Source organism: Heloderma suspectum, chromosome 4 (genome assembly GCF_057233095.1).
Source record: "Heloderma suspectum isolate Gila_16-S chromosome 4, 16-S_ref, whole genome shotgun sequence".
NCBI classification, from domain to species: Eukaryota; Metazoa; Chordata; class Lepidosauria; order Squamata; family Helodermatidae; genus Heloderma; species Heloderma suspectum.
In genome coordinates this window covers 48,933,733-48,955,455 of record NC_139461.1, presented here as the reverse complement: position 1 = coordinate 48,955,455, position 21,723 = coordinate 48,933,733, and the positions used below count along the sequence as shown (strand labels likewise).

Below are 21,723 nucleotides of genomic sequence, written 5' to 3'. Positions count from 1 at the left end.
AGTGGGAGAGAAAGAGTAAGGGCTCCTTCACATTGAGCTTTTATCCTGCGATTGAGATTGCTCCTTCATGGAAATTTGCGGGCTCTTCACGGCAATGATCCTGCCGTGATCCTACAGGGTGTCTCCTGCACTAAATGCCCTTTGTTCCATTTTTAAATAGATCGCAGATAATGAGCTATCAAATTACCTCCTTGCATTCAGCTTCAGTTTCCTCCGTGAAAAGAGTAAAGCAGCAAGAAGAGGAGCGAGATCAATGAAAGGTAATGGAAGACTCAAATACAGGGAGAAAGAGGGGGGGGGGAGAGGGGAAATGAAGCGCATGTAAAGGTAGTCAGTTGTGATCCTGCATTTAAAACGGAAGCAGAAAGCCCCGTTTTAAATGCAAGATTTTAGGCTGGTGTAGAGATGCCCTATGCCTAGGGGCTAAGATGGAAAGAAAGACTAAGGCTACGGATGGGGAAGAGAGAGAAATAGTGAGAAAAGGGGTTGGGAGAAATAACAAAGCTAGAGGCTGGGAGTGGAGAGATGGGGAGAGAGCAAAGGGGAAAAGTCTGTGGGGCCAGGAAGCCCCTCTTTCCTTCTCTTCCTGCCTGGTGAGCAGCAGATCAGTGGCAGATTCAGGAACAGGAAGCAGAACCTGGTGTAATAACATTTCTCAAGTTTTTTTTTTTTAAATAAAAACATTAATTTTTGAAGGTGGCAGGGAGTCCTACAACTCCCAGAATTCCCCAGCCAACTGTGCTGGCTGCTGGGAGTTGTAGGACTTTTTTCTGTCTAAGCCTGCATAGGATTGTGCGCTCAAAGTCACTCAATCTTATGATCTCAATTTTGAGTTGCTATTGTTCTGTTGTTTTTATTGTTTTGAGCCACCTTGGGAAATGTTTCATTTTTCAAGCCATGGTGCAAGCAACTGAAATAAAATATGGAAAGTAAACTGAAAAAGTTGCAGGTCTCAGGTTTGTTTTTATCGCTGACTTTTAATATTAGAAAACAGCACACAAGAATTTAGAAAGATAATATAACATTTTAGGCTGCAGTCGTAAACACTATAGACCCATTGGTCACAGTGGGACTTACTTCCGAGTAAACATACATAGGATTGTGATGTCCATTGACAAAAATGATGTCTTTTGCAGACTTAATTAAAAGTGCACTGATAGGAATATTTTCTGTTTCTTGTTCAACGTATGTAAACTTGGCTGATACATGGATGGTTATCAATAAGAACAAAACCCACAGGTTTTTGTAGTCAGGATGGATATTATAGATGAGCATTGCCTAGCATTGGTAAAGGCTGATTCTTGTGCATTGTGCCATGATGGTGTAAAGAAGGGGGCATATCCCTAATACTGGAAGTTTTAGGGATCTGCTTGTTTTAGCAGGGATTAGATTGTCCCATTGTGCTAGCAGATGTCTAGCATGATATCGGAATTTTGACCATCCTGTTGATGGGGGAAAGAAGCTAGAATCAATTTTCCCGGCTCCTTCACACTTTTATCCTGTGATTGAGATTGCTCCTTCACGGAAGTTTGCGGGCTCTTTACATGACGCCATGATCATTCAAGGCTTCTCCTGCACTAAATGCCCTTTGTTCCGTTTTTAAATAGATCGCAGATAAGGAGCTCTCAAATTACCCCGTTGTGTTCCGCTTCAGTTTCCGCCCTGAAAAGAGTAAAAGCGGCAAGAAGAGGAGAGAGATCAATGAAAGATAATGGAAGACTCAGATACAGGGAGAAAGAGGGGGGAAACGAAGCACACGTAAAGGTAGTCAGTTGTGATCCCACATTTAAAATGGAAGCAGAAAGCCCCGTTTCAAACACAGGATTTTAGGCTGGTGTAGAGATGCTCTCCATCTCTCAAATAGGTGGTTGGTGTTCTCAGATCTGACAAGCACCAAGCATGCATTCATCGAGATGGAGCAGCAACACTCCACTTCCAGAAGGGTAAGCAGTGCTCTGCAGTTATTTCTGCATGGAGATCACCCTTGTTGGACTGAGATGGGGTTTACGATGCTCCTTAACTATCTTGATTAACAAAAGTGCTGATCGCCCTTAATTGATATTTACAGGAGCTAAGCATTTGGATTCTATAGCAACAGGCTAACTGAGAACAATTCTGTTCAGTGATGGATGAAATGACTGGGCTAATGAAAGAACAAGAAAGGGCCTACTTAATAATGTTTAATAATGACCCAGGCAGAGCATAAGTAATTAAGCACCAAGGTTACCTCTATTTTTACCAAGGTGTAAAAATAGCAGAGTAAGGAAGTGACCAGTCCATTATAGGAAGACTTTGATTATGTAGAAAAGAAATGCACACAGCTAGAGCAGGTCAGTTGAATGAACTATGCAATGAAGAAAGGATACTACAGCGCTTGTTTGCGTTGCTAGAATACCCTGCACCTATTCAGTGGATTACAGGCCGAGACATTCTTTAGGATTGCATATTCAGAAAAGACATTTAATTGGAATTATTGAGGCACCTTCTTTAGGATTGCATATTCAGAAAAGACATTTCATTGGAATTATTGAGGCACATGGATTCTTATACTGCCTCAACAGAATGCCATCTGCCTCCCTGACAACCAGCCCTCTACCAGAGCTTGACTCACCATTTCCTCAGGGCTTAGTTGCAAAGGAAGTTGTGCCTGACAGGCCCAATGTAAGGAACAGACTTTATTGTTAAGTTCCTCACTTTTAAAGAAGGCAGAAAAGCTACTCAATTTTTGTAGGCCCCAAACCAAAAGCCTGTTACTGAGGAACAAGAAAACAGAACTGAATAGAAAAATAAAAGTAAAACCCCAGAACAGCCTGAGGGTGGAGTCTTTAGCTAGAACCCAAAATAGCAAAGACTTAACACTTAACCCTATAGTTCCTCATTACTACACTAGTTGTCTGTTCCTCTGTAATTGCAAGGCTGCTCCAACAATGGGCAAGAAAATGCCAATAGTATTAGCAATATATTTGTGGAAATTTTGTGGGCCTCTGGTAAAGCTTGTTTGCTCAGGGGATTTCTACACCAGCCTAAAATCCTGCATTTAAAACGGGGCTTTCCACTTCCATTTTAAATGCAGGATCACAACTGATTCCCTTTACACGCACTTCCTTCTCTGTAGATGGCCATTCCTGTAGCCTTATGTTTCCATGAAGAGGCATTACACACGCTTCAGGTTCAGCGATACTTGCTCCTGGGTCCCTGTCCCTTTACCCTCCCCTTCCACATTACTGGTGGATGGGGACTGACACATGGACAGCCCCCCACCCATCTCCCTGGGCCCCGCCTCCGCTTCCATGCTTTTGGCCAGTCCCTGCCGTTCAGCCCTTCTGCTGCTCCTCCGCTTTGCCGCCCCCCCCCCCCGCTGCTGCTCTGCCATTCTGCTGCTCTGTTTTTAGCAGGCAGGCTGAAAATGGCAAGGAGCCAAAATGGCACAGGATCAGGAAGGCTGAACACCCACCAGACCTTCGTCACCACCTTCGACATCATGACCACGCCCCCAACAACCACACCCAGCGCGTCATTCACGCTAGGGGAGAAATACACGGGGAGGTCATGGTGCTCCATTTGCGCATATCTGGAAAAATACCCAATTTTTTCCGTTTGAGGAAAACACAGGATAGGTGGGAAGAAACAGTGGAATTATGACTGGACAACGACGATGTCATGTAACAAACCTGCACAATTCTGTGAGTGAGCAACCATAAATGCGCAATAAACTTGAGGTGTAGAGATCCCCTCACTGGTCTTTCTTGCCTTCCTAAAACCAGTTTCAGCCTCTGCAGCTTTCTCTACATTAGTGCACTGCACACAAACCAATTACACAGCACACAAAGTTGGTGCGATCAGGAAACAAACAGAGTCCTAACTATTCTCTCCATATTAATGGGTCATTCTTCATTGCCAATTTTGTCCAAAAAGGAACGTGTTTGGAACTGCAGGGTTCTTCTTCCTGAATTATTTTCTCCCTCCCTGTTTATTTATACTGAGAGGTCACAATTGTGCCTCATATTTATTTCACAGCAGAGTGTGGAAAAACACCTCTATGGAGCATCACAGCATGGCAGCTTTTGGGCAGGACAAATGCTTTGAAGTGTACAATAGACAGGAAAAGATCCCAGGCTCCTTTTGGTGATGATAGAAAATCAAGGTTTTGGCATGCGGTGCAGAACGTGTGAAAGTCAATTACTAAAATGGCAAAAATGAATGGCGAGTTTGTTAATTTAAGGACACTAAATTAAAGCAATTAGTAGATAATTTATGATGGATGAATAAAACTGAGTGACTGACTGAGTGACTTTGTTCTGTGTTTAGTTCTGTGATTAAAGGTGGAATCCTATGCATATTTAGGCAGAAAAAAGTCCTACAACTCCCTGCAACCCCCAGTCAGCATGCTTGCTGGGGGATGCTGGGAGTTGTAGGATTTTTTGCTGTCTAAACATGCCTAGGATTGCAGCCTGAGAATACTATTGGTTGAATCCACACCAAGTCATACTTAGAACAGGTTCATTTAAAACAATGGGACTTAATGACATAACGGCAAAAACGGCAGCAAGAACATCTACTCCTGGGGGGAGGTACTACCATCTAACCTCCTCCAGTGTGTCAATCTATAATACGGGAGAGCGCCATCAGTTAACCATAACTTGGAAAGTGGTTTTAGTGGGCCTGAAATGTGTTTTCTGGTGGAGGAAGTTGGGGCCACTATAGATGTGGTGCTGAGCAGAGGGTGTTATGGGGGTGGGAGGCAATGACATCGGGAGAGCGGAAGGCAATTGAGACACCTATGTGCTGTATCCCTTTCCAGTCCACCTTCCAACCTCAGTGATTTTGGTGGCTTGCCTGCAGTCCCCTCTAGCCTGGTGCTGGTTTTAATCTATATAAAGCCTTACACGGCTTGGGACCACAATACCTGACAAAGCACCTCTCCTGACACAAACCTACCCATACCCTATGCTCAACATCTAAGGCCCTCCTCCGGCTGCCTACACCGAGGGAAGCTTGGAAGACAACGACAGGGGAGACGGCCTTCTCGGTGGTGGCCCCCAAATTATGGAATGATTTCCCTGATGAGGCCCACCTTTCACCAACATTGTTATCTTTTCGGCACCAGATTAAGACCTTTCTCTTCCCCCAGGCATTTGGCCGTGTATAAGTTTTAATCAATCCTGGAATGCCTTAGGGTTATGGTTGTCTGTTTTTGAGATTGTTTGTTTCAAGTTGTTTTAGATATATGTTTCTTTTGTGTATGTTGTCGGTTCATGTGTTTTTTATGTAAATTGTTTTTAATCTCTGTACACTGTATTTTTAATCGTTGTGAACTGCCCAGAGAGCTTTGACTATTGGGTGGTATAGAAATGTAAATAATAATAATTATGATGATGATGAAAAAATAATAATCATGATAAGAAAATAGGAAAGCGTGGCCATTAACTAATGAAGAGCCTTAGAACATCTTGCCATTTCAAATGGAAACTATTTGAAACGGCATAGTTTCAAATGGAAACTATTTGAAACTATTTGAGATATTCCTACCAGGAATATCAGTGCTCCAAAGGCACAAAAATGGTCATCTCCCCAGGTGGGTTCTTCTTACAAAACACCTTCATTTCAATTTATGAATATGAAGAGCACTTTCTCCCAGCACAGCAATCTCCCCAATTATATAATTGCCTCATTATGTGGAAAATAATTAAATGTTTTTATTTGAATCCAAAGTGCATTAACAGGGCTATGAAGATCTAGTAACACAATACAACTAATTAATTAACTGTAACAAATTGTTGGTCAAATGTGATCCTCAATACAAACACACCCAAAGCCCCTCTTTTCAAATTGTTTTTGCTCTTCTCCTTCTAACCAAATCTATATCTCGAGAAATGCCAAATGTTTTGCCAAAAGAAGGGGAAGAAATAGGAATACCAGCTCTTCCAAATACATTCACGTACACACTACAAACATAAAGGCATGTTCAGATGTGGGAAGAGGCTGTAGCTTAGTGGAACAGCACATGCTTTGCATGTACAACATCCCAGGTTCAGTCCCTGGTATCCCCAGGTAGGGCAGCGAAAGACTCCTTGGTGAAACACTGGAGAGCTGCTGGCAGTCAGTGTTGACAATACTGGTCTAAATGGACCGATCAGTACTGTCAGCTTTAAGAAAAGTGATCACCTCAGGAAAGGGAGGAAGAAGGTGTGTTTGGACTTTGGACATAGGAGCAGTACAATTGCTAAGATAATTGGAGGAGGTCTTGCTGGTTTACCATCTGGCAGCAACCTGGAAGCGGGCCTTCTTCGTAGTGGCACCCACACTGTGGAGTGTCCTGCCCCCTGGTATTCAAGAGGCACCATCTCTGGTGTGTTTTAGGTGCCTGTTGAAGACCCATCTTGTTACCCAAGCCTTCCCTGAGTGATTGTGCTGCCCAGTTAGTTTGTTTAATACTCATTGTGTAATTGGTTTCGGTTTTAAAGATTTTAAACATTTAAATTGATTAGTTTTTGTATTTATTATGATATATTTTAATTGTTTGATTTTGTAAACCACTTAGATATATCTATATCATCTATGTTGTTGTTGTTCAGTCGTTAAGTCGTGTCCGACTCTTCGTGACCCCATGGACCATAGTGTCAGGATGGACACTGAGCCTATAGAATCCCAGAGTAGTTCTGATTCTGAGGAAGAGCAGTCGCTCCTGGGAGGGAGCGCGCTCCTCTTTCCCAGGGCCAACAGCTGATGGAGATTCCTCCCACCAACATTCCTAGCTTAGATAGCAGTCCAGGGAGTAACAGAGTGCGGATAGCAGACTTGGTGGACACGCGACGCAGACGCAGAGAGCGGCGCCAGATGGAGGGTGCGGAAAGGAGGCGTAGTGCCCGGTTGGCGCGCAAACAACGGCTGCGCCCAGAGGATCCAAGGGAAAAGGGGAAGGACTCTCCCTAGTCCTTAAGTTCAGGGGTCTGCCAGTAATTCCCTTTCAAACGGGGACCAACTGTTCCAACTTAGGGCATAGGTACTGTGCTGCTCAGATCTAGTTGCAAACGGTATAGTTAAGTTGTAAAAGAAGAATAAAGCTTTGAAAGGAATCCCTTTGTCTGTGTGTGGACTTGGCTACTGGATTAGACTGAGAGAGGCCTCCAAGGAGCCCTTGACACATAGCACGTCAGGCCTTCCTGTCCTCCGCTCTCTCCCGGAGTGTGCTCAAGTTCATATATCATCTATATCTATATCTAATCTCTATCTATCTATCTATCTATCTATCTATCTATCTATCTATCTATCTATCGTGGCACATACATTAATTTTAAAAAGCCCTCCCCCTATTTTATCTATATTCCCCAACAGAATGGAAAAAATATTGGTGATTATGTATGTGGGATGGGCTGAGATCCAAAGCTAGTGCGCATGCAGTGTTGCAGGGAATCTTCCCCTCTCACTGTCTTCAACAGAGTCTTGCTGCTGTCAAAGGCGTGTTCCATGTCTTTTGCATGCAGATCAGCCCTCACTTGATGGAGGTCCCTGGTTTTTTAAATGTGACCTAAAGGTCAATAGAAAGTTTGACAATATTATCTAGCAGTTGGAGAACTGGACATCAGCGCCTCAAAATTACCAGCAGCTGCTTGGTTCCATTTTCCGTAGAATTCACTCTGTGCTTTTGAAAGCCTTATGTCAGCAAACATCAGGGAGAGTAAATTATGAAATAATGAGTCAGAAATAAAGTAATACATTGTGTTGCGTAGCTAAACACCTAGAAATGTAAACTAAATAATGATTCACTAGATATCTGTATATTAAACGTATCAGCTTGCAATAATATGTCTGGATTTTGACAGCTGTCAGCCTCAAATCCAGGAATTTTACTAGGCCTCTTCCTTTCTATCTGACTTCCTTTCCACAGTAACTCATATATTTTATATATTTATTATTACATTTATATCCTGCCTTTTAAACTCTTGCAAGGAACCTAAGGTGGCTCACATGGTCTTCCTCCTTTGCGTTTTGTCTTCACAACTCTGTGAGGTAGGTTAGGCTGAGAGTCAGTGACTGGCCCAAGGTCACCTAGTGAGCTTCACGGCTGAGTGAGAACTAGAACCCAGAACTCCTGAGTCCCAAGGGAGTAGTCTGCATTAATAATAATGATAGCAACAAAAATAATGCTCTTCGTGTCCATAGCCATAGCAGATGAAGGGCTAATTTTGGCAGTTTTGGTGTGTTTACCATGCCAGCTTGTCAACTATATAATTTACTAAACGAATTAATGGATACAATCCACCAGGAAATCCCCCTGCACCCATTCCATTGAAATGTTAAGTGCATTTCCTGGTGCATTGTGTCCCAAAGCAATTATTGGCCAATCTTCCAAAGCTAGTGAAATATTAACATAATTTTCAGTAGTGTTTTTTCCCTTTTAATCAAATACAATACGTTCCTTCGAAAAGTGATAGTTTTCCTCTCTCTCCCTAAATCTCTATATAATTTATAGCAGGGGTCCCCAACCTTTTTGGGTTGGTGGGCACATTAGGACTTTTGAGAGAGTGTTGTGAGCGCTCTCACAAAATGGCTGCCATGGACGGGTTTGTATATTCATAAAATAGCTGCCACAGAGGGAACAGCTGGTCACAAATCATTTATTTCTTAGAAGGCAAACTGGTGAGGCTAAAAGAAAAGTAACTTCCCCAAGAACCTAAGTACTAGGCAATACTAGGGGTTTGAGCTCTAATACACAGAACCACTCTTTGGAATAAAGATGGCATTGGACAGCAGCATTTTGCTCTATAGCATGCAAACCTCCCAGTTAAATAAATAAGTAAATAAATAAACATCTTAATAACATAAAAATCAGGAGTGGCATGGAGCCTGCTCAGCATGAAGAGAAGTGTCACGGGCACCACACTGGGGACCCCAGATTTACTGCATGACAATAAGCTGGGGTTCTGTGGGATTCAGAACCAACATACATTTGTCCTTTTGTCTTCTTAGGCAAGGGTTGGACCCAAAGATCCTGGTGTGCAAGTAGAAGGCTCTTCTGTTTGTATGTGTTTATGACTCATGAATTATCTGCTCCACCCACAAACAACAGGCAGCTCCTAGACCCTTCTAAAGATGGCTCCCATAGGTCAGTGAATCTTCCAGAGCAGCTTGAGGTGTGCGTGCATGGAGAGAAAATTGGCACGCTTCCCAGCACAAGCGGAAGTGCTTTTCACCAGCACAGTCGGATCTTTCAGTCCAAGCCATAGACTCCCACTGTGGAAAATGCATGCCATTGTTAACAGGTGATTTAAGGATTCAAATGATACAGCAGGCCAAAACACTACAGGAGGCTCTATCAACGGTATCATGAGGCTCCCTGCGGGAAAGTCTCGCTCACTACAGTTAAAATACAAATACACAATAATTATACAAAATAATTAAACGGTTAACAACTTACAGCAAAGAACAACAAGAAGGACAGCAATATTGCTGTCCTTCTGCCGGCAAGCAAAGATTACTTTATTTAAGGAGTCCTTTAGCCTGTAAGTGGGTCTGTTGGGTTGGCTGCTGTTTTTAATAACATTTTTTCTGTAATGTTTTTAAATAACAACAGGTCATGGGTTATTTGAGGGCTGTTATCCGCCTCAAACAAACCATGCCGCCCAGGCTCAAGTGGGTAATTAGGCAAACGGTGCCCAAGCCCATTCAGACAATCACATGTCTCTAGAATGAGGTTTCTCATGTTGGGGTTGCTTGTTCCTCCACAGCATCCTGCCACGTGATAAGGAGGCATGTATCATGCGCCAGGTGACTAAAATGGTGAAGCATTGTAGCTCAGTGGTAGAGCCCCTGCTTTGCATGCAGAAGGTCCCAGGTTCAATCCCTGGCATCTCCAGGAAGAGCCTGAGAGATTCCTGCCTGAAACCCTGGAGAGCTGCTGCCAATCAGTGTTGATAATATTGGGCTAGATGTGGTCTGACTCAGTATAAGGCAGTTTCCTATGTTTCCATGTTTTCTAACCACTCTCAGACTCAGGCATAATCTACATAGAAACAGATTATTCTTATTATTAACAGAATAAGAAGCGCTTTCTGGTTATATCCAGATTTTCATGAAATCGCTTTGGTCCATCAGGGGCACATGAGGCAAGAAAAGCGGAGTATACACTAACTAAAAAACTGCTTTCATGGGTCAAACAGCACTTGAAATGCCTATACTTCAGGGTTGGATGGGCAGAGTAGAGCTGAATGCCATCAACCCTGTAGGGGCTGCTCAGTGAATGAGAAAGGCTTGTTCCCCGCCCCTGTCCATGCTTCCCTGCTCAGGGAAGTTTATTGGAAGTGCTGAATTAAGCCCCTATAGTTTATCCCACACCTCTCCCCTCTCATCCACCATTGGTATATTGTGAAAGATTAAAAGATACTGCGCTATTGTGAATGGGAAAAACAGGCTACATAATCTGAACGGGTAAAGCAGCTACTGTGGTATTGTGAATGCCTGAAACTGTGCTATTATGATTGGGGAGAACAGGCTGCGTTGTGTGAATGGGTAAAGCAGCTACTGCACTAGGCTACATATTGTGAATGGGTAAGCAGCACTACTTTTATATAGTGAAAGGATGAAACAGCACAAGCCTGTGTCCAAAAGTGCCCTACTGAAAATGGGGGAAAAAGAGGGAATGAGGGGTGGGAAGGGCAGCCCCACCCCTTGGCCATGTCACTGCCAGGTCACAGAGGCACGCCCAGGATTTAATGCAGGGGGACAGGGCATACTGCAGTGGAACTGTGCGGGAACCACGTTTAAGGGAAAAACATGCACTAAAATGACTTTCCAAAAATGCGCCTTTTCCAGAGGGAAGCTGTGGAGTTGCTGTGGATTGGTGACAACGTCATCTGTCACAACCGACCCTAATGTGCTCTCGCTCTGCACCAAATCAGCTGTGTAAATTGGGCCTCAGTAGGGGTGTACGAAACTCTGCTTACCTGGCTCCGCTGGGTTCCGCTGGTGGGGGGAGGCGATCCGTTCCTCCCCCCCGGAATCCTGCCTGGCTGGCTCCGCTCCACAGCCAGGCTGCAGAGCCGCCAGCCGGGCCAACCCTCAGCGGGGCCTCCAGCTGCTGCCGGGCTGCTGCGGACGCAAATGGCGTCCTGTGTAGGGGACGCCATTTGCATCCCTATGCCAGCCCGTGATAAGCTATGTAAATATTTACGTAGCCTATCACAGCTAAAGCAGGGACGCAAATGGCGTTCCCTATGCCATTTGCGTTCCCGCTTTAGCCGTGATAGGCTACATAAATATTTATGTAGCCTATCACGGCAAAAAAAAAGGGAATGCAAATGGCGGCGGCTACGGCAGCCGCCATTTGCGTTCCTTTTTTTAGCTGTGATAGGCTACGTAAATATTTACGTAGCTTATCACTGTGAAAAAGGGAACGCAAATGGTGGTCACTGTAGCCGTGGCCATTTGCGTTCCCTTTTTTTTGCCGTGATAGGCTACATAAATATTTACGTAGCCTATCACAGCCTCCGCAGGGACGCAAATGGCGTCCCTGCGTTAGGCATGATAGGCTACGTAAGTATTTACGTAGCCTATCACGGCCATTCTAAAGACGCGAATGGCGGCTGCAGACGCGGCCGCCATTCGAGGAGCACTGAAATGGCCGACCAACGTAGGCTCCGTTCTGGGCCCATTTCGCGGGGGAGGGGGCTTCTTTCCGCCACAGATTTCGGGGGAGTACATTCGGCCTCACTGAGATCTGTGGCAGAATTCTCCGCCATGCCTAGGCCCCAGTTCTTTTAATACACATATACAGGAGTAAAAAAATAATAATGACAGAATTATCTCAATTCGAATTCAGGGTAAGCCATTTAACATCACAGTGATCCAAATATACGCCCCAACCACAGATGCTGAAGAAAGCGAAGCGGCGACTGCATCATCTGTTGCAAAGATCTTCCCTTTGAAGCGGCACGGGGGCAAATGGCTCATGTAGATGGGGCCCTGGTCACTGAATGCCCAGGAAAATCCAGCACATTCTATCCTGTCATTTGAAGCTCCTTAAAGTAGGGATGTTGGAGAATTCTGCCACAGACTCCAGTGAAGCCGGATTCTTTAGAATTTTAGGATTGCCCCTGGAGTCTGTGGCGGAAACGGGGCAATCCCCCCCGCCACCCCGCGGAATCCCCCCGGGACAGAGCTTACCTGGCGGCGGCTCTGGCGGCAGCAGCGGCGGCTCTGGCGGCGGCTCCGGCAGTGGCGGTCACTCTGGGTGGTGTTCTGGCTGCTGCCAGGCTGTGGCCGCAAATGGCGGCTGCTACGCCGGCCGCCATTTGCGTCCCTGCCAAGCCGTGATCGGCTACGTAAGTATCTACGTAGCCTGTCATGGCTAACACAGGGACGCCATTCGTGTCCCTGTCTTTTGCCATGATAGGTTACGTAAATATATACATAGCCTATTTCGGCTACAGCAGGGATGCAAATGGCGGCCGCAGCCCAGCAGCGGACAGAGGTCTGGCTGTGGACGGCCCCAGCCGGCGGTTCTGCGGAGTCGCCGCAGAGTGGAGCCGGCCGGGGAGGATTCCGGGGGGGGGGGACAGAGCGCCTCCCCCACCACCATGGATGGCCCCAGCAGAACAAGGTAAGTGTTTCATACACCCCTACATTAAAGTGGGCACTAGGTGAATAACATTAAGGAGGGTGCTCAAAAACTGAGGTGCCACCTCATGGAAAAAAACAGGAGAAGGCTCTCTGAAGATTAGCTTAGCACACAGCCAGGTGTGCTAAGTGCAGACAGTCTCTTAGCAGACAGTCCTTTATTATGTCTTGAACAGATGTGACACCTAAACAACATGCATATGGAGAACAAAGCTGTAGCTCAACGGTAGAGCACACATTTTAATCTCCAGGTAGAACTGGGCAAGACCTTTGTCTGAAATCCTGAAGAGCTGCTGCTGAACAGTGTAGATCATATTGAGCTAGATGTAACAACAGTCTGACCCAGTATTAAGGCAGCTTCCCATGTTCCTACAGAGTGAAGAATACAACTGGCAGGAAGTGGAGATCTGGCATTTTTCCATGCAAACCTAGTGTTGGGTGCAGAGGCACGGCTGCACTGAATTTAGATGAATTTCAAATGTATACCCAGAGCAAATGTCCATTTTTCTGCAGTGGCCCAGGAACTATTCTCATCTCGTGACCTGACTAATTAAGTAGAATGACTGAGAAGATGACACCATATTTTTCCCTTGTTGTAGTATTCCAGATTTGCTGTTTCTGCTCTGACAAGTGTGGAAAAAACACAAGACCTTGTGAAAATCAAGGTGATGATCACGCCAAAATTCTGAAGTGATGACTGGAAACAGATTAGGAATAAAATTAGATTTGAGGGCTGATTCACAGAATCATTTTCTGCATAATGATGATAAGGTGAAATCCCCATGACTTGATATTTTGACAAAGTGAACGAATGAGTCTTGTAAATACATACATTTGCAACCCGACATATCTTGGAAATTGGGCAATCCCTCCCAAAAAACAATATTATTAATAATATTTTTATCCTGCCCTTCTTCTGAGGAGCTGAAGGAAGCATACATGGGACTGGGGGCTGGGGGTCCCGATTTTGGTGGGGCTGTATTACAAGTCCATTCTGGGTTTCAGTCAGAACAAGCCAGAACTCCAAAGGAGCTAGCCAAGGTGCTGAACCTATTTTGGGGGTAGGATTCAGCACCTTGGATAGCTCCTTTAGAGTTCTGGCTCATTCTGACTGAAACCCAGAATGGATTTATAGTCCCACTGAAATCGGAGCCACCAGCCTCCACTGCTCTCCCCTCTCTCAAGACAGCTCTCCCCTCATATCCTGACAATCACCCCATGAGGTAGGTTAGCCTGACATCCAGAGCCAAAACACACGTTGCTTTAAATACATATCTAACAACTATGCTTTTTTCTTTTCTATTTTTTATGCTAGAGTAAGTGCAGGGGACTGATCTGGATCATAAAAGCCCCTCTAGCCCCCTGCTGTCTGTGCCCACTCTAAAGTAAAAATGTAAAAAAAGAAAGACATCACTGCTAGATACAGATTTAAAGCAATGTCTGTTCGGCCCATCAGTGAGCTTTCTGGCTGAGTAGGGATTTGTCCATACAAAAGATAAAGGAAGGAACCAAATAGTTATAAAGTAGGTATAATTGTGATAGTACAATATAAATATAGTGTGTTTGTTATAAGACAATAATTACAGTTGTTGTCGGTGGAACAGTTATTATTTGTTGACGAGATCTGCGGATTATATCCCGTTTCATTACTCCGTCAAAACCAACTTAAAACCAAAGTGTCCTCCATTAAACCTACATTTCTTACTCATGGAGGGCAGCTGAATTCTTCCTCTGGCCTATAATATACCTCATAGTAGGGATCTGAACATATCTCTCTCCATTTCTGAGTCCAACACTCTAGCCATCCCACATCTTATAATGATTTTACTACAAAACCACTATGTAAATAATTGTGCAATTGATTCCCTTGGCAGGCAATCCAAGGCACTGCTTAAGCTGCCGCAGTACCTTGAAGTCAGCAAGCTAATATGCTGCCTTCTTTGAATTCCTTCTTTAGCAGGCTGTTGAGCTGGTGCCAAATTCTTTTAACCTATGTGAGCACTCACGGCATGAGTACAGGCGGGCACTTCTGCTTCTGGCCCAGCCTTTATCTTGGATAATTATTTTCTCTTGTTACTACATGGCCTGCTCTGCACTTCTGTAAAAACTGTCTTGAGATGGTGACTCAGACATTATGGAACTTAAAGTCTCCACTTTTTAGTTATGGCAAAGCATGATTGAAGCAAAACCAAATGTATCAACCAGAGCCAGAGGGAAGCTAGAGAGAAGAACCACAGTGGTATAGTTAGATAGAATTAATCTCTTGACTATATTTCCATTATAAACCCTTAATTCTGAGGCTTTGTAACCCCTTGCAAAGTATTTCCTTCTGAGTTGAACAACAAATAATATACAGTCTTTGGGTTGGTTTTTTTTTTTAAGAATTATTTAAAAAACAATGGCAGATGCAGATCATAAGTATGTGAACTATCTAAAGTATTTGTAACTTTTTCCATGTTAAAATATAAATATTATCAAATAAAAGCTAGTAAAAGCACAGAGAGGCTCTCAGAGTTTGAATGGTGCACCTAGAATAAGTCAGGTTCCTCATGGCACCATTCCTACAATTTTTTCTCTGTGGGAGTAATATATTTACACAGATAGCAGACTCAGTGAGCCAGGAAGTGCCTACACCTTAGAAAATATGATGCACAGATTTCCACGAGTTCTCTGATAATCCCTCCTTCCATTTAATTTTTGCATCTGTATTTCACACAATTTCGCAAAGTTTCAGTGTGGGTTAAAAATGCATTTGAAACATATAGGAACACTAACTAGTTAAAATGAAATCATATTAAATCTAACCACTATTTAAATACTAGTCCCATATACGTTTAAGAGTGCTCATTGAGAAGCAAGCCCAAATAAAATGGTCTTACAGGGCTTCTAGAAGATGCTTGGGGTGAGTTCATACATACAGGTTCTTCACATGGGACTCCCTCCCCTTCCTCTCCTCCCCTTTGCAATCTCCCAAATATGCTCTGGAGAATCCCCTAACTGCCTCCATTTGCTCTGAAGCTGTTTGGGATGCACGCAGGGGGGAAGGGGACTCCATTCTGCCAATGGTGTCCATTCCACTGGTGGACAGACATCACTGGATACAGCCCAGTAAGCCTGCAATATCAAGTCATAATTTGCATGTGGGAATTAGCCATTACTGATGAAACATCACAAACATGACTTTCAGATCTTCACAACAGCTGAAACACTGCGCTTTTCAAATGAGACAATTCACACATTCAGCTGTGAAGCAGAGTGTAGGTTCCAATTTCTCAGTTATCTAGTATTGTACATCATGTGTGATATCAGGCCTCAAATACAGGATTTCTCAAGACTTTGAGGAAGGGAATTCCACGGCTCAGGTTCAGACACCAAAAATACTTATGCACATGATGACTCTGCTATTCTAACTTGGCTCACAGATCAGATGGCAAATGCCAGAGGTCTCTTTTTGGTTGATCTTAAAGATCAAGACGCAACCCAGGAAAGGCGGTTGCTTCTGGAATGTGGGGGCAGTGTGTGTGTGTGTGTGGGGGGGGGGTTGTTGGCTGGCTGGAATACTGAACAGGAGCATTCCATGTGACAACATTTTGTGTCTGGTCCCATTTTGTACCATTCAGGGTCCCTATACCTTCATTTCATTATCTATTCTAGAAGGTAGCCATGTTACTCTACTGCAGCATTATTCCATCTAGCCACCAGAGCATTGACTATAAACTGAGAGAATAGTATTAAATGTATACAAACAAAGAAATAATGATATGGAGATCAAAGATACCCATGAAGGCTCATACATGTATGTCAAATGTCCCTTATTTCAAGGAGCAGTTCCTTATTTAATATTACAAGTTAATATTACTAAACAAGGAGATGTTCCTTGAAATAAGGAACAGGTGGCAACTCTACTCATAGACGTGAAGACACAAGAAAAGACAGCCACAAGAAAGAAGACCCAATTGCCTAAGTGCTCTTCTTTTGTTTATAAGAAAACACTTTGTCTTAGATTAATTTTGGTTGAATATTAAAGACTAAGGGCAGCCCCATCTGAGAGAGAGTGGTAAGCATTCATGAGATTAATTTACCCTCACACACTGGGACAGGGTGGCATTCATTCAAGAATTTTAAAGGAACTCAAAAAATCAAAAGTCTTATTCAGCCAGTGGGCCAGTGCACATAATCATATAGCCCACCATGGTTTATTTAAGCCACGGTGGGCTGCGATGTGTTCTGGCAGCCATTTTGAATATTTAATGCATGGCCATGGCTTGTCATGCTGTGTGAACCTGGGGATCATGAGTTATGCAAGAGTTAAACAACCCTCACATTATCTATTTATTTATTTATTACATTTCTATACTGCCCAAGAGCAGAAGCATAACTCATGGTCTGTTGTTTAGCCCTCATGTAACCCACAGTCCCCGGGTTTGCAAGATACAACAAGCTGTGGCCAGGTATTGAATATTCACAATGGCCACTGGCATACACCCCAGCCCACCGTGGCTTAAAGAAGCTACAGTGGGCTGTTCTGTCATGAGAACCAGGTCAGTATCAGTTCAGAACTGCTCTCTGTCTTTCTCAACTGACAATGCATCTTACAAAACAGACGTCAGCATAAGTGCTGAGTGCTAACAAAATATACAATTTGTTATTTTAAGCACTCAGTATTCCAGAGCATAGAGGGCTGCCAATTCTATGTGTCATATCTTATTTTTATTATGGCATACAGAGGACTGGTAACAGGTTGGTGAGGGCAGTGAATGAAATCATTTGCCACTTGGTGACTTTCTCATATCTCAGAGGAGATTCACAATCCAATCAAAGGGCACACAGCCTGATATGTAAACTTTAACATGGTTTAGCTTGACTGAAGCTGTGGGATGTTTTGCCCAGTCCAAATGAATCTGCTGATGTCTTAAATGATGGTTTGCGTCATTGTAGCAAAAGCAGAATCTGAAATATATTAACTTTATTCCTTTTTCAAAGTATATAACCCAGTTTTCATGGCAAAAAAAAAGCCAAAGCAGCTAATAATGTAATAATAAAATTGGTGAACACAATCTGAAGAATAATGACAGAGCCACAAACATCAAATCAACAAATAAAATATGTTAGCCACAATAAATGAACAAATGAACAAAATAAATAAAAACAACCAACTACCTCAAACTATCAGCACAGCAGCAGAAAAACAAACTAAAGCAGACTTTAGCAAAAGCCAATCTAAAAAGGTTTTGTTCTGTCAACAAAATGAGCTTAAGGTCTGGGCAAGACAGATTTCTTAGGGCAGTGCATTCCACAGTGAAGGTGCCACAACTGAGAAGGCTCTGCTCCTCGAATTCACCCAGCGTACTTCTGATGGCATAGGAATCCAGAGGAGGGCCTCTGAAGTTGACTGGAATATCAACTGATTGGATGGGGAGAACACAGTGGCAGGAATACAGGAAGAGGCAGTCCTTGAGGCACCAGGTTCCCTGCCATTTTGGGCTTTCAAAGCCAGGACCTTGAATTGAGCCCCAAAGCAAAAAAGTAACAAATGAAGATTGAAAAAGGCTGGATATATGCTCCATTTTGCCAATTCCATACAGTAGTCTGGAGCCAGCATTTTTTGACCAGCTGAAGTTTTGGGATACTTATCAAGGGCAGCCTCACAGAGCACATAAAGTAAGGGCTCTGCTTGGCAATTATTGTAATAATTTCAATACAATCTAATCCATAATCCTGGTAAGAAAAGCATGCCTGTCAGCCCCTGAGTGGGAGGGGATGTTAGACAGAACTAGTTTGGTGAGGGACTGATAGTGAAAACTCCAAGGCAAGAGACAAAGAACATACTTCAACAGACAATCGAGTATACTTATTCCAGCGCCAGGTGAAGACCATTTTATTCTCTCAGCATTTTCACTTCCTAGTCTTTTAGCTCTGGTGTTTTAAATCTGTATTTTAAACCTCTGCATTGCTGCTAGGTTTTATTCTGGTTGTACTGTTATATTGTGGTTTTAAGCTTTCATATTTTATATTGTTTTATGCTGCACCTTGTGGCTTTAATTTTTGTGAACTTCCCGGAGCGCTTCGGCTATTGGGCAGTATAGAAATGAAATAAATAAAATAAAATAAAAAAGTTTTGCCCACTGAAAGAGGTGGGATTTATGCAGGTTTTACTCTGTTGAGTGGATTGTGGAAGAAGCCACATGGCCAACCCCTGAAGGGGAGAGCTTAAGAGATTTGGGTATAAAGACTAAGGCTTTACACTAGTCATAGTCTGAGTTTAATTATTTGTGATAAAGATGCATCTGTGAGTAGTGTATATTTCTTTTTATATTTATTATCATTATTTATATCCCACTTTTAAGGATAGAAAACCCTTCCAAAGCAGCTTAACAAGTAAAATCAAAATACATTAATAATATAATAAAACAGTATCAAAACACCAAGGGTTGGATCCAGATTTACGCTGGATCAACTGTGCTGGCAGATGTGGATTTCCTCACCCCCTCCTTCCCACAGCTGCCCCTCCAACATCCCCCGTCCCAAAAGACTACACAGAAAGTCAGGAGACCCTGCTGAATGGGATGGGTTGTGGTGTGGTGGGGAGGAGGGATCTTCAAAACTTGGCAGAGGGACCTTCCTTGAGCAGATCCTTCCCCCTTGCGGAAGGCAGATCCCAAGTCATGAGTATCATTCTCACACATCAGTAACGTTGGTGGCCCTGTGAGGGGTGGAAGGATAGTCCAGCTGGAACAGGTTCTGGGGTCTTCTTCGCCTGCCTCCTCCACTCTCCTGTTTCTTCCCAGGGGGCATTTGTTGGTGGTTCATCCAATGGGAAGGGGTTGGAATGACAATCCAGCTGCAGCAAGCTCTGTGGTCTTCTTTGCCTTCCTTCCTCCTGAGCCACCTCCTTTCCCTTCCTCCTGAGCCACCACCCATGAACCAGCATGCTGAGAAGTAACTTCCATTTCGTGCAGGTTAGAGACTCGCTGTTTTACTATTTTGTTAAAGTAAATGACATTGCCATTTTGGGATCCCATGAGTTTTTGAAGGCCGCTTGTTGGTTCTAATTAGCTGAGCAGGTTTCAGAGCCTTTCAATGAGCAAGAAGGGTGAGACTTGCTACTTATTCATTCAGATTTGCCAGACGCACGTGATACAGTCTGTGTATAGCACTGACATTTCCTTGGTGACATTTCCTTTATTATTTTTTGGCCCAGTGTACACATAGTAATGAACAAAACTCCCAATGACATCTGAAGGGTGCTGTCCTAATCTGATGCATGACTGCATCAGAACAAACAATTTTTTTTTGCCAATCCTAGGAGTGAGAAAGTTCTCCCTCCATCTCTCTTTGTCTCTTTCTAAATGTACCTTTGTTATTTTCTAGAGAACACTACCACTTACAGTATTGTAGAAGTTTATATGCCAAAGCTGACAAATTAAGAGACTTCAATATTCCCCACTATTTGAGCCTCTGTTGTAAGCTGTCAGCGCAATGAATCTGAGAGTCGGTACATAATTCAAAGCTCTTCACATACCCACTCTGCCTACCGTGCCTTGATATATAATTAGAGGCACCAAGGAAATCAGTAGCTATTATGCGGTCCTAAAATATGAAGCAATCTGAAATAAAACACTACAGCTTTCAGACTGGGGTTGGGAGGTAGGTATAGTGATCAATGTATTTAGTGATATAAAACTGGAAACCTGTAACATTTTTGAGAATGTGAGGGACAGTGGGGAAAGAGATGAACCCCTTCCTCAGTACTGGAGAGTCACAAGGATGGTGGTTCACTAGAGAGAGAGTTCAAGTGATGTAGTGATGGTCACCAACTTGGACAGCTTTAACAGGCATTAGACAAATTCATGGAAGACAAGACTATCAATGGCCATTACACATGATGGCTATATATTGCCTCCAGTATCAGGGGCAGTGTGCCTCTAGATGTTGTTGGAAACATGGGCGGTGGGGGTGCTGTTGCACTCATGTGCTACTTGTGGGCTTCCCCTGGACATCTGGTTGGCCACTGTGTGAACAGAATGCTGGACTAGATGGACCACTCGTCTGATCCAGCAGGGCTTTTCTTATGTTCCTAAGTGTAACCCATTGTCTTAAGTGTAACCCATTGTCCTTCGCCTCAGGCAGCAAAATGTTATGGGCTGGGCCTTCTTCACTGCATTCCTTTCCCTTTCCTCTCATTGCTTTGGCAATCAGAAGTCATTTACTTGCAAGCCAAAGGCCATAATAAAACCAATTCAAAATTACTAAATATATAACAGAACTAGAACTTGGGAGTAATTAAACAAATAAAAAAGAGCTCAGTGAATCTGAACTAAAATACATCTAGGCCTTTAAACTAAGGAATCATATTTGTTAACTGTGACAGCAGTTACGGCTTTAGTACAAGTTTTTGAAGCTGCTAAGGCAAAAAGTGCAACCTGCTGGGCCACTTTACTATTTTGATCAGGCGGCTGGTACCATCTTTCTTTTTTTTTTTAAGGCACATTCAGGTTGCAACCCTGATATAATATTCCCAAGAAATTTTGAACATGGTAATGCTTATAAAGGACACATCCATACATAGTGTATCAGATCTTCAATTTCTGGGGATCCACAAATACATAGCTCTTGGTCATAAGGCATCTGATGGTATCTGCCATCGAATATTCCTGTTAGCTTTGTTTGAATTCATAGAGCTGTAAAAGTTTAAGGGCACAATCCTATCCAGATGCCCATCAGCCTCCTATCCAGATGCCCATCAGCCTCATGGGCATCCTTTGCAGAGCAGGAGTAGCACAGAGGCAATTGTTGCCTCCTTACTTCTCCCGCTCTGCATTTTTACTAGATGGGCATTCCCCCTCCCCCCACTGATCCCTTTCCCTCCTCTCCAAGGTCGTTTTTGCAAGTTTGGAGAGGCAGCCAGCGCGGTTCTCTCCGCACCAGCTGCGAGGGGAAGGGGAGTGAGCGGGGAGCTCAGATTCCTGGGTCCAAGGTCAGAGTGCTGTCTCCAACCTCGGATCCAGGAATCCGAACTATCCAATTGCCCCCAAATGCTGTTTAGGGGCCATAAGATTGCTCTCTGAGTCTGGAAAAGGTCAGATCTACCAAGTATGAGGCTCTCAA

At 43.6% G+C, this 21,723-nt stretch overlaps 1 protein-coding gene across 7 annotated transcripts in view; it reads left to right on the top strand.

The window, feature by feature from the left end:
* LOC146346811 (carbonic anhydrase 2-like) overlaps nucleotides 1-21,723 on the top strand; it is a 120,723-nt gene that overhangs the window by 26,790 nt on the left and 72,210 nt on the right. For 4 of the 7 annotated variants that reach the window (XM_084849203.1, XM_084849204.1, XM_084849206.1 and 1 more), the window contains exon 7: nucleotides 161-260. In XM_084849203.1, coding sequence (XP_084705329.1) covers nucleotides 161-260 — 100 coding nt within the window. Of the gene's footprint in view, nucleotides 1-160; nucleotides 261-1,607; nucleotides 7,077-12,990; nucleotides 13,286-21,723 lie in introns of those variants that run through there. The other 3 variants (XM_084849210.1, XM_084849202.1, XM_084849209.1) reach the window with 3 other exon arrangements.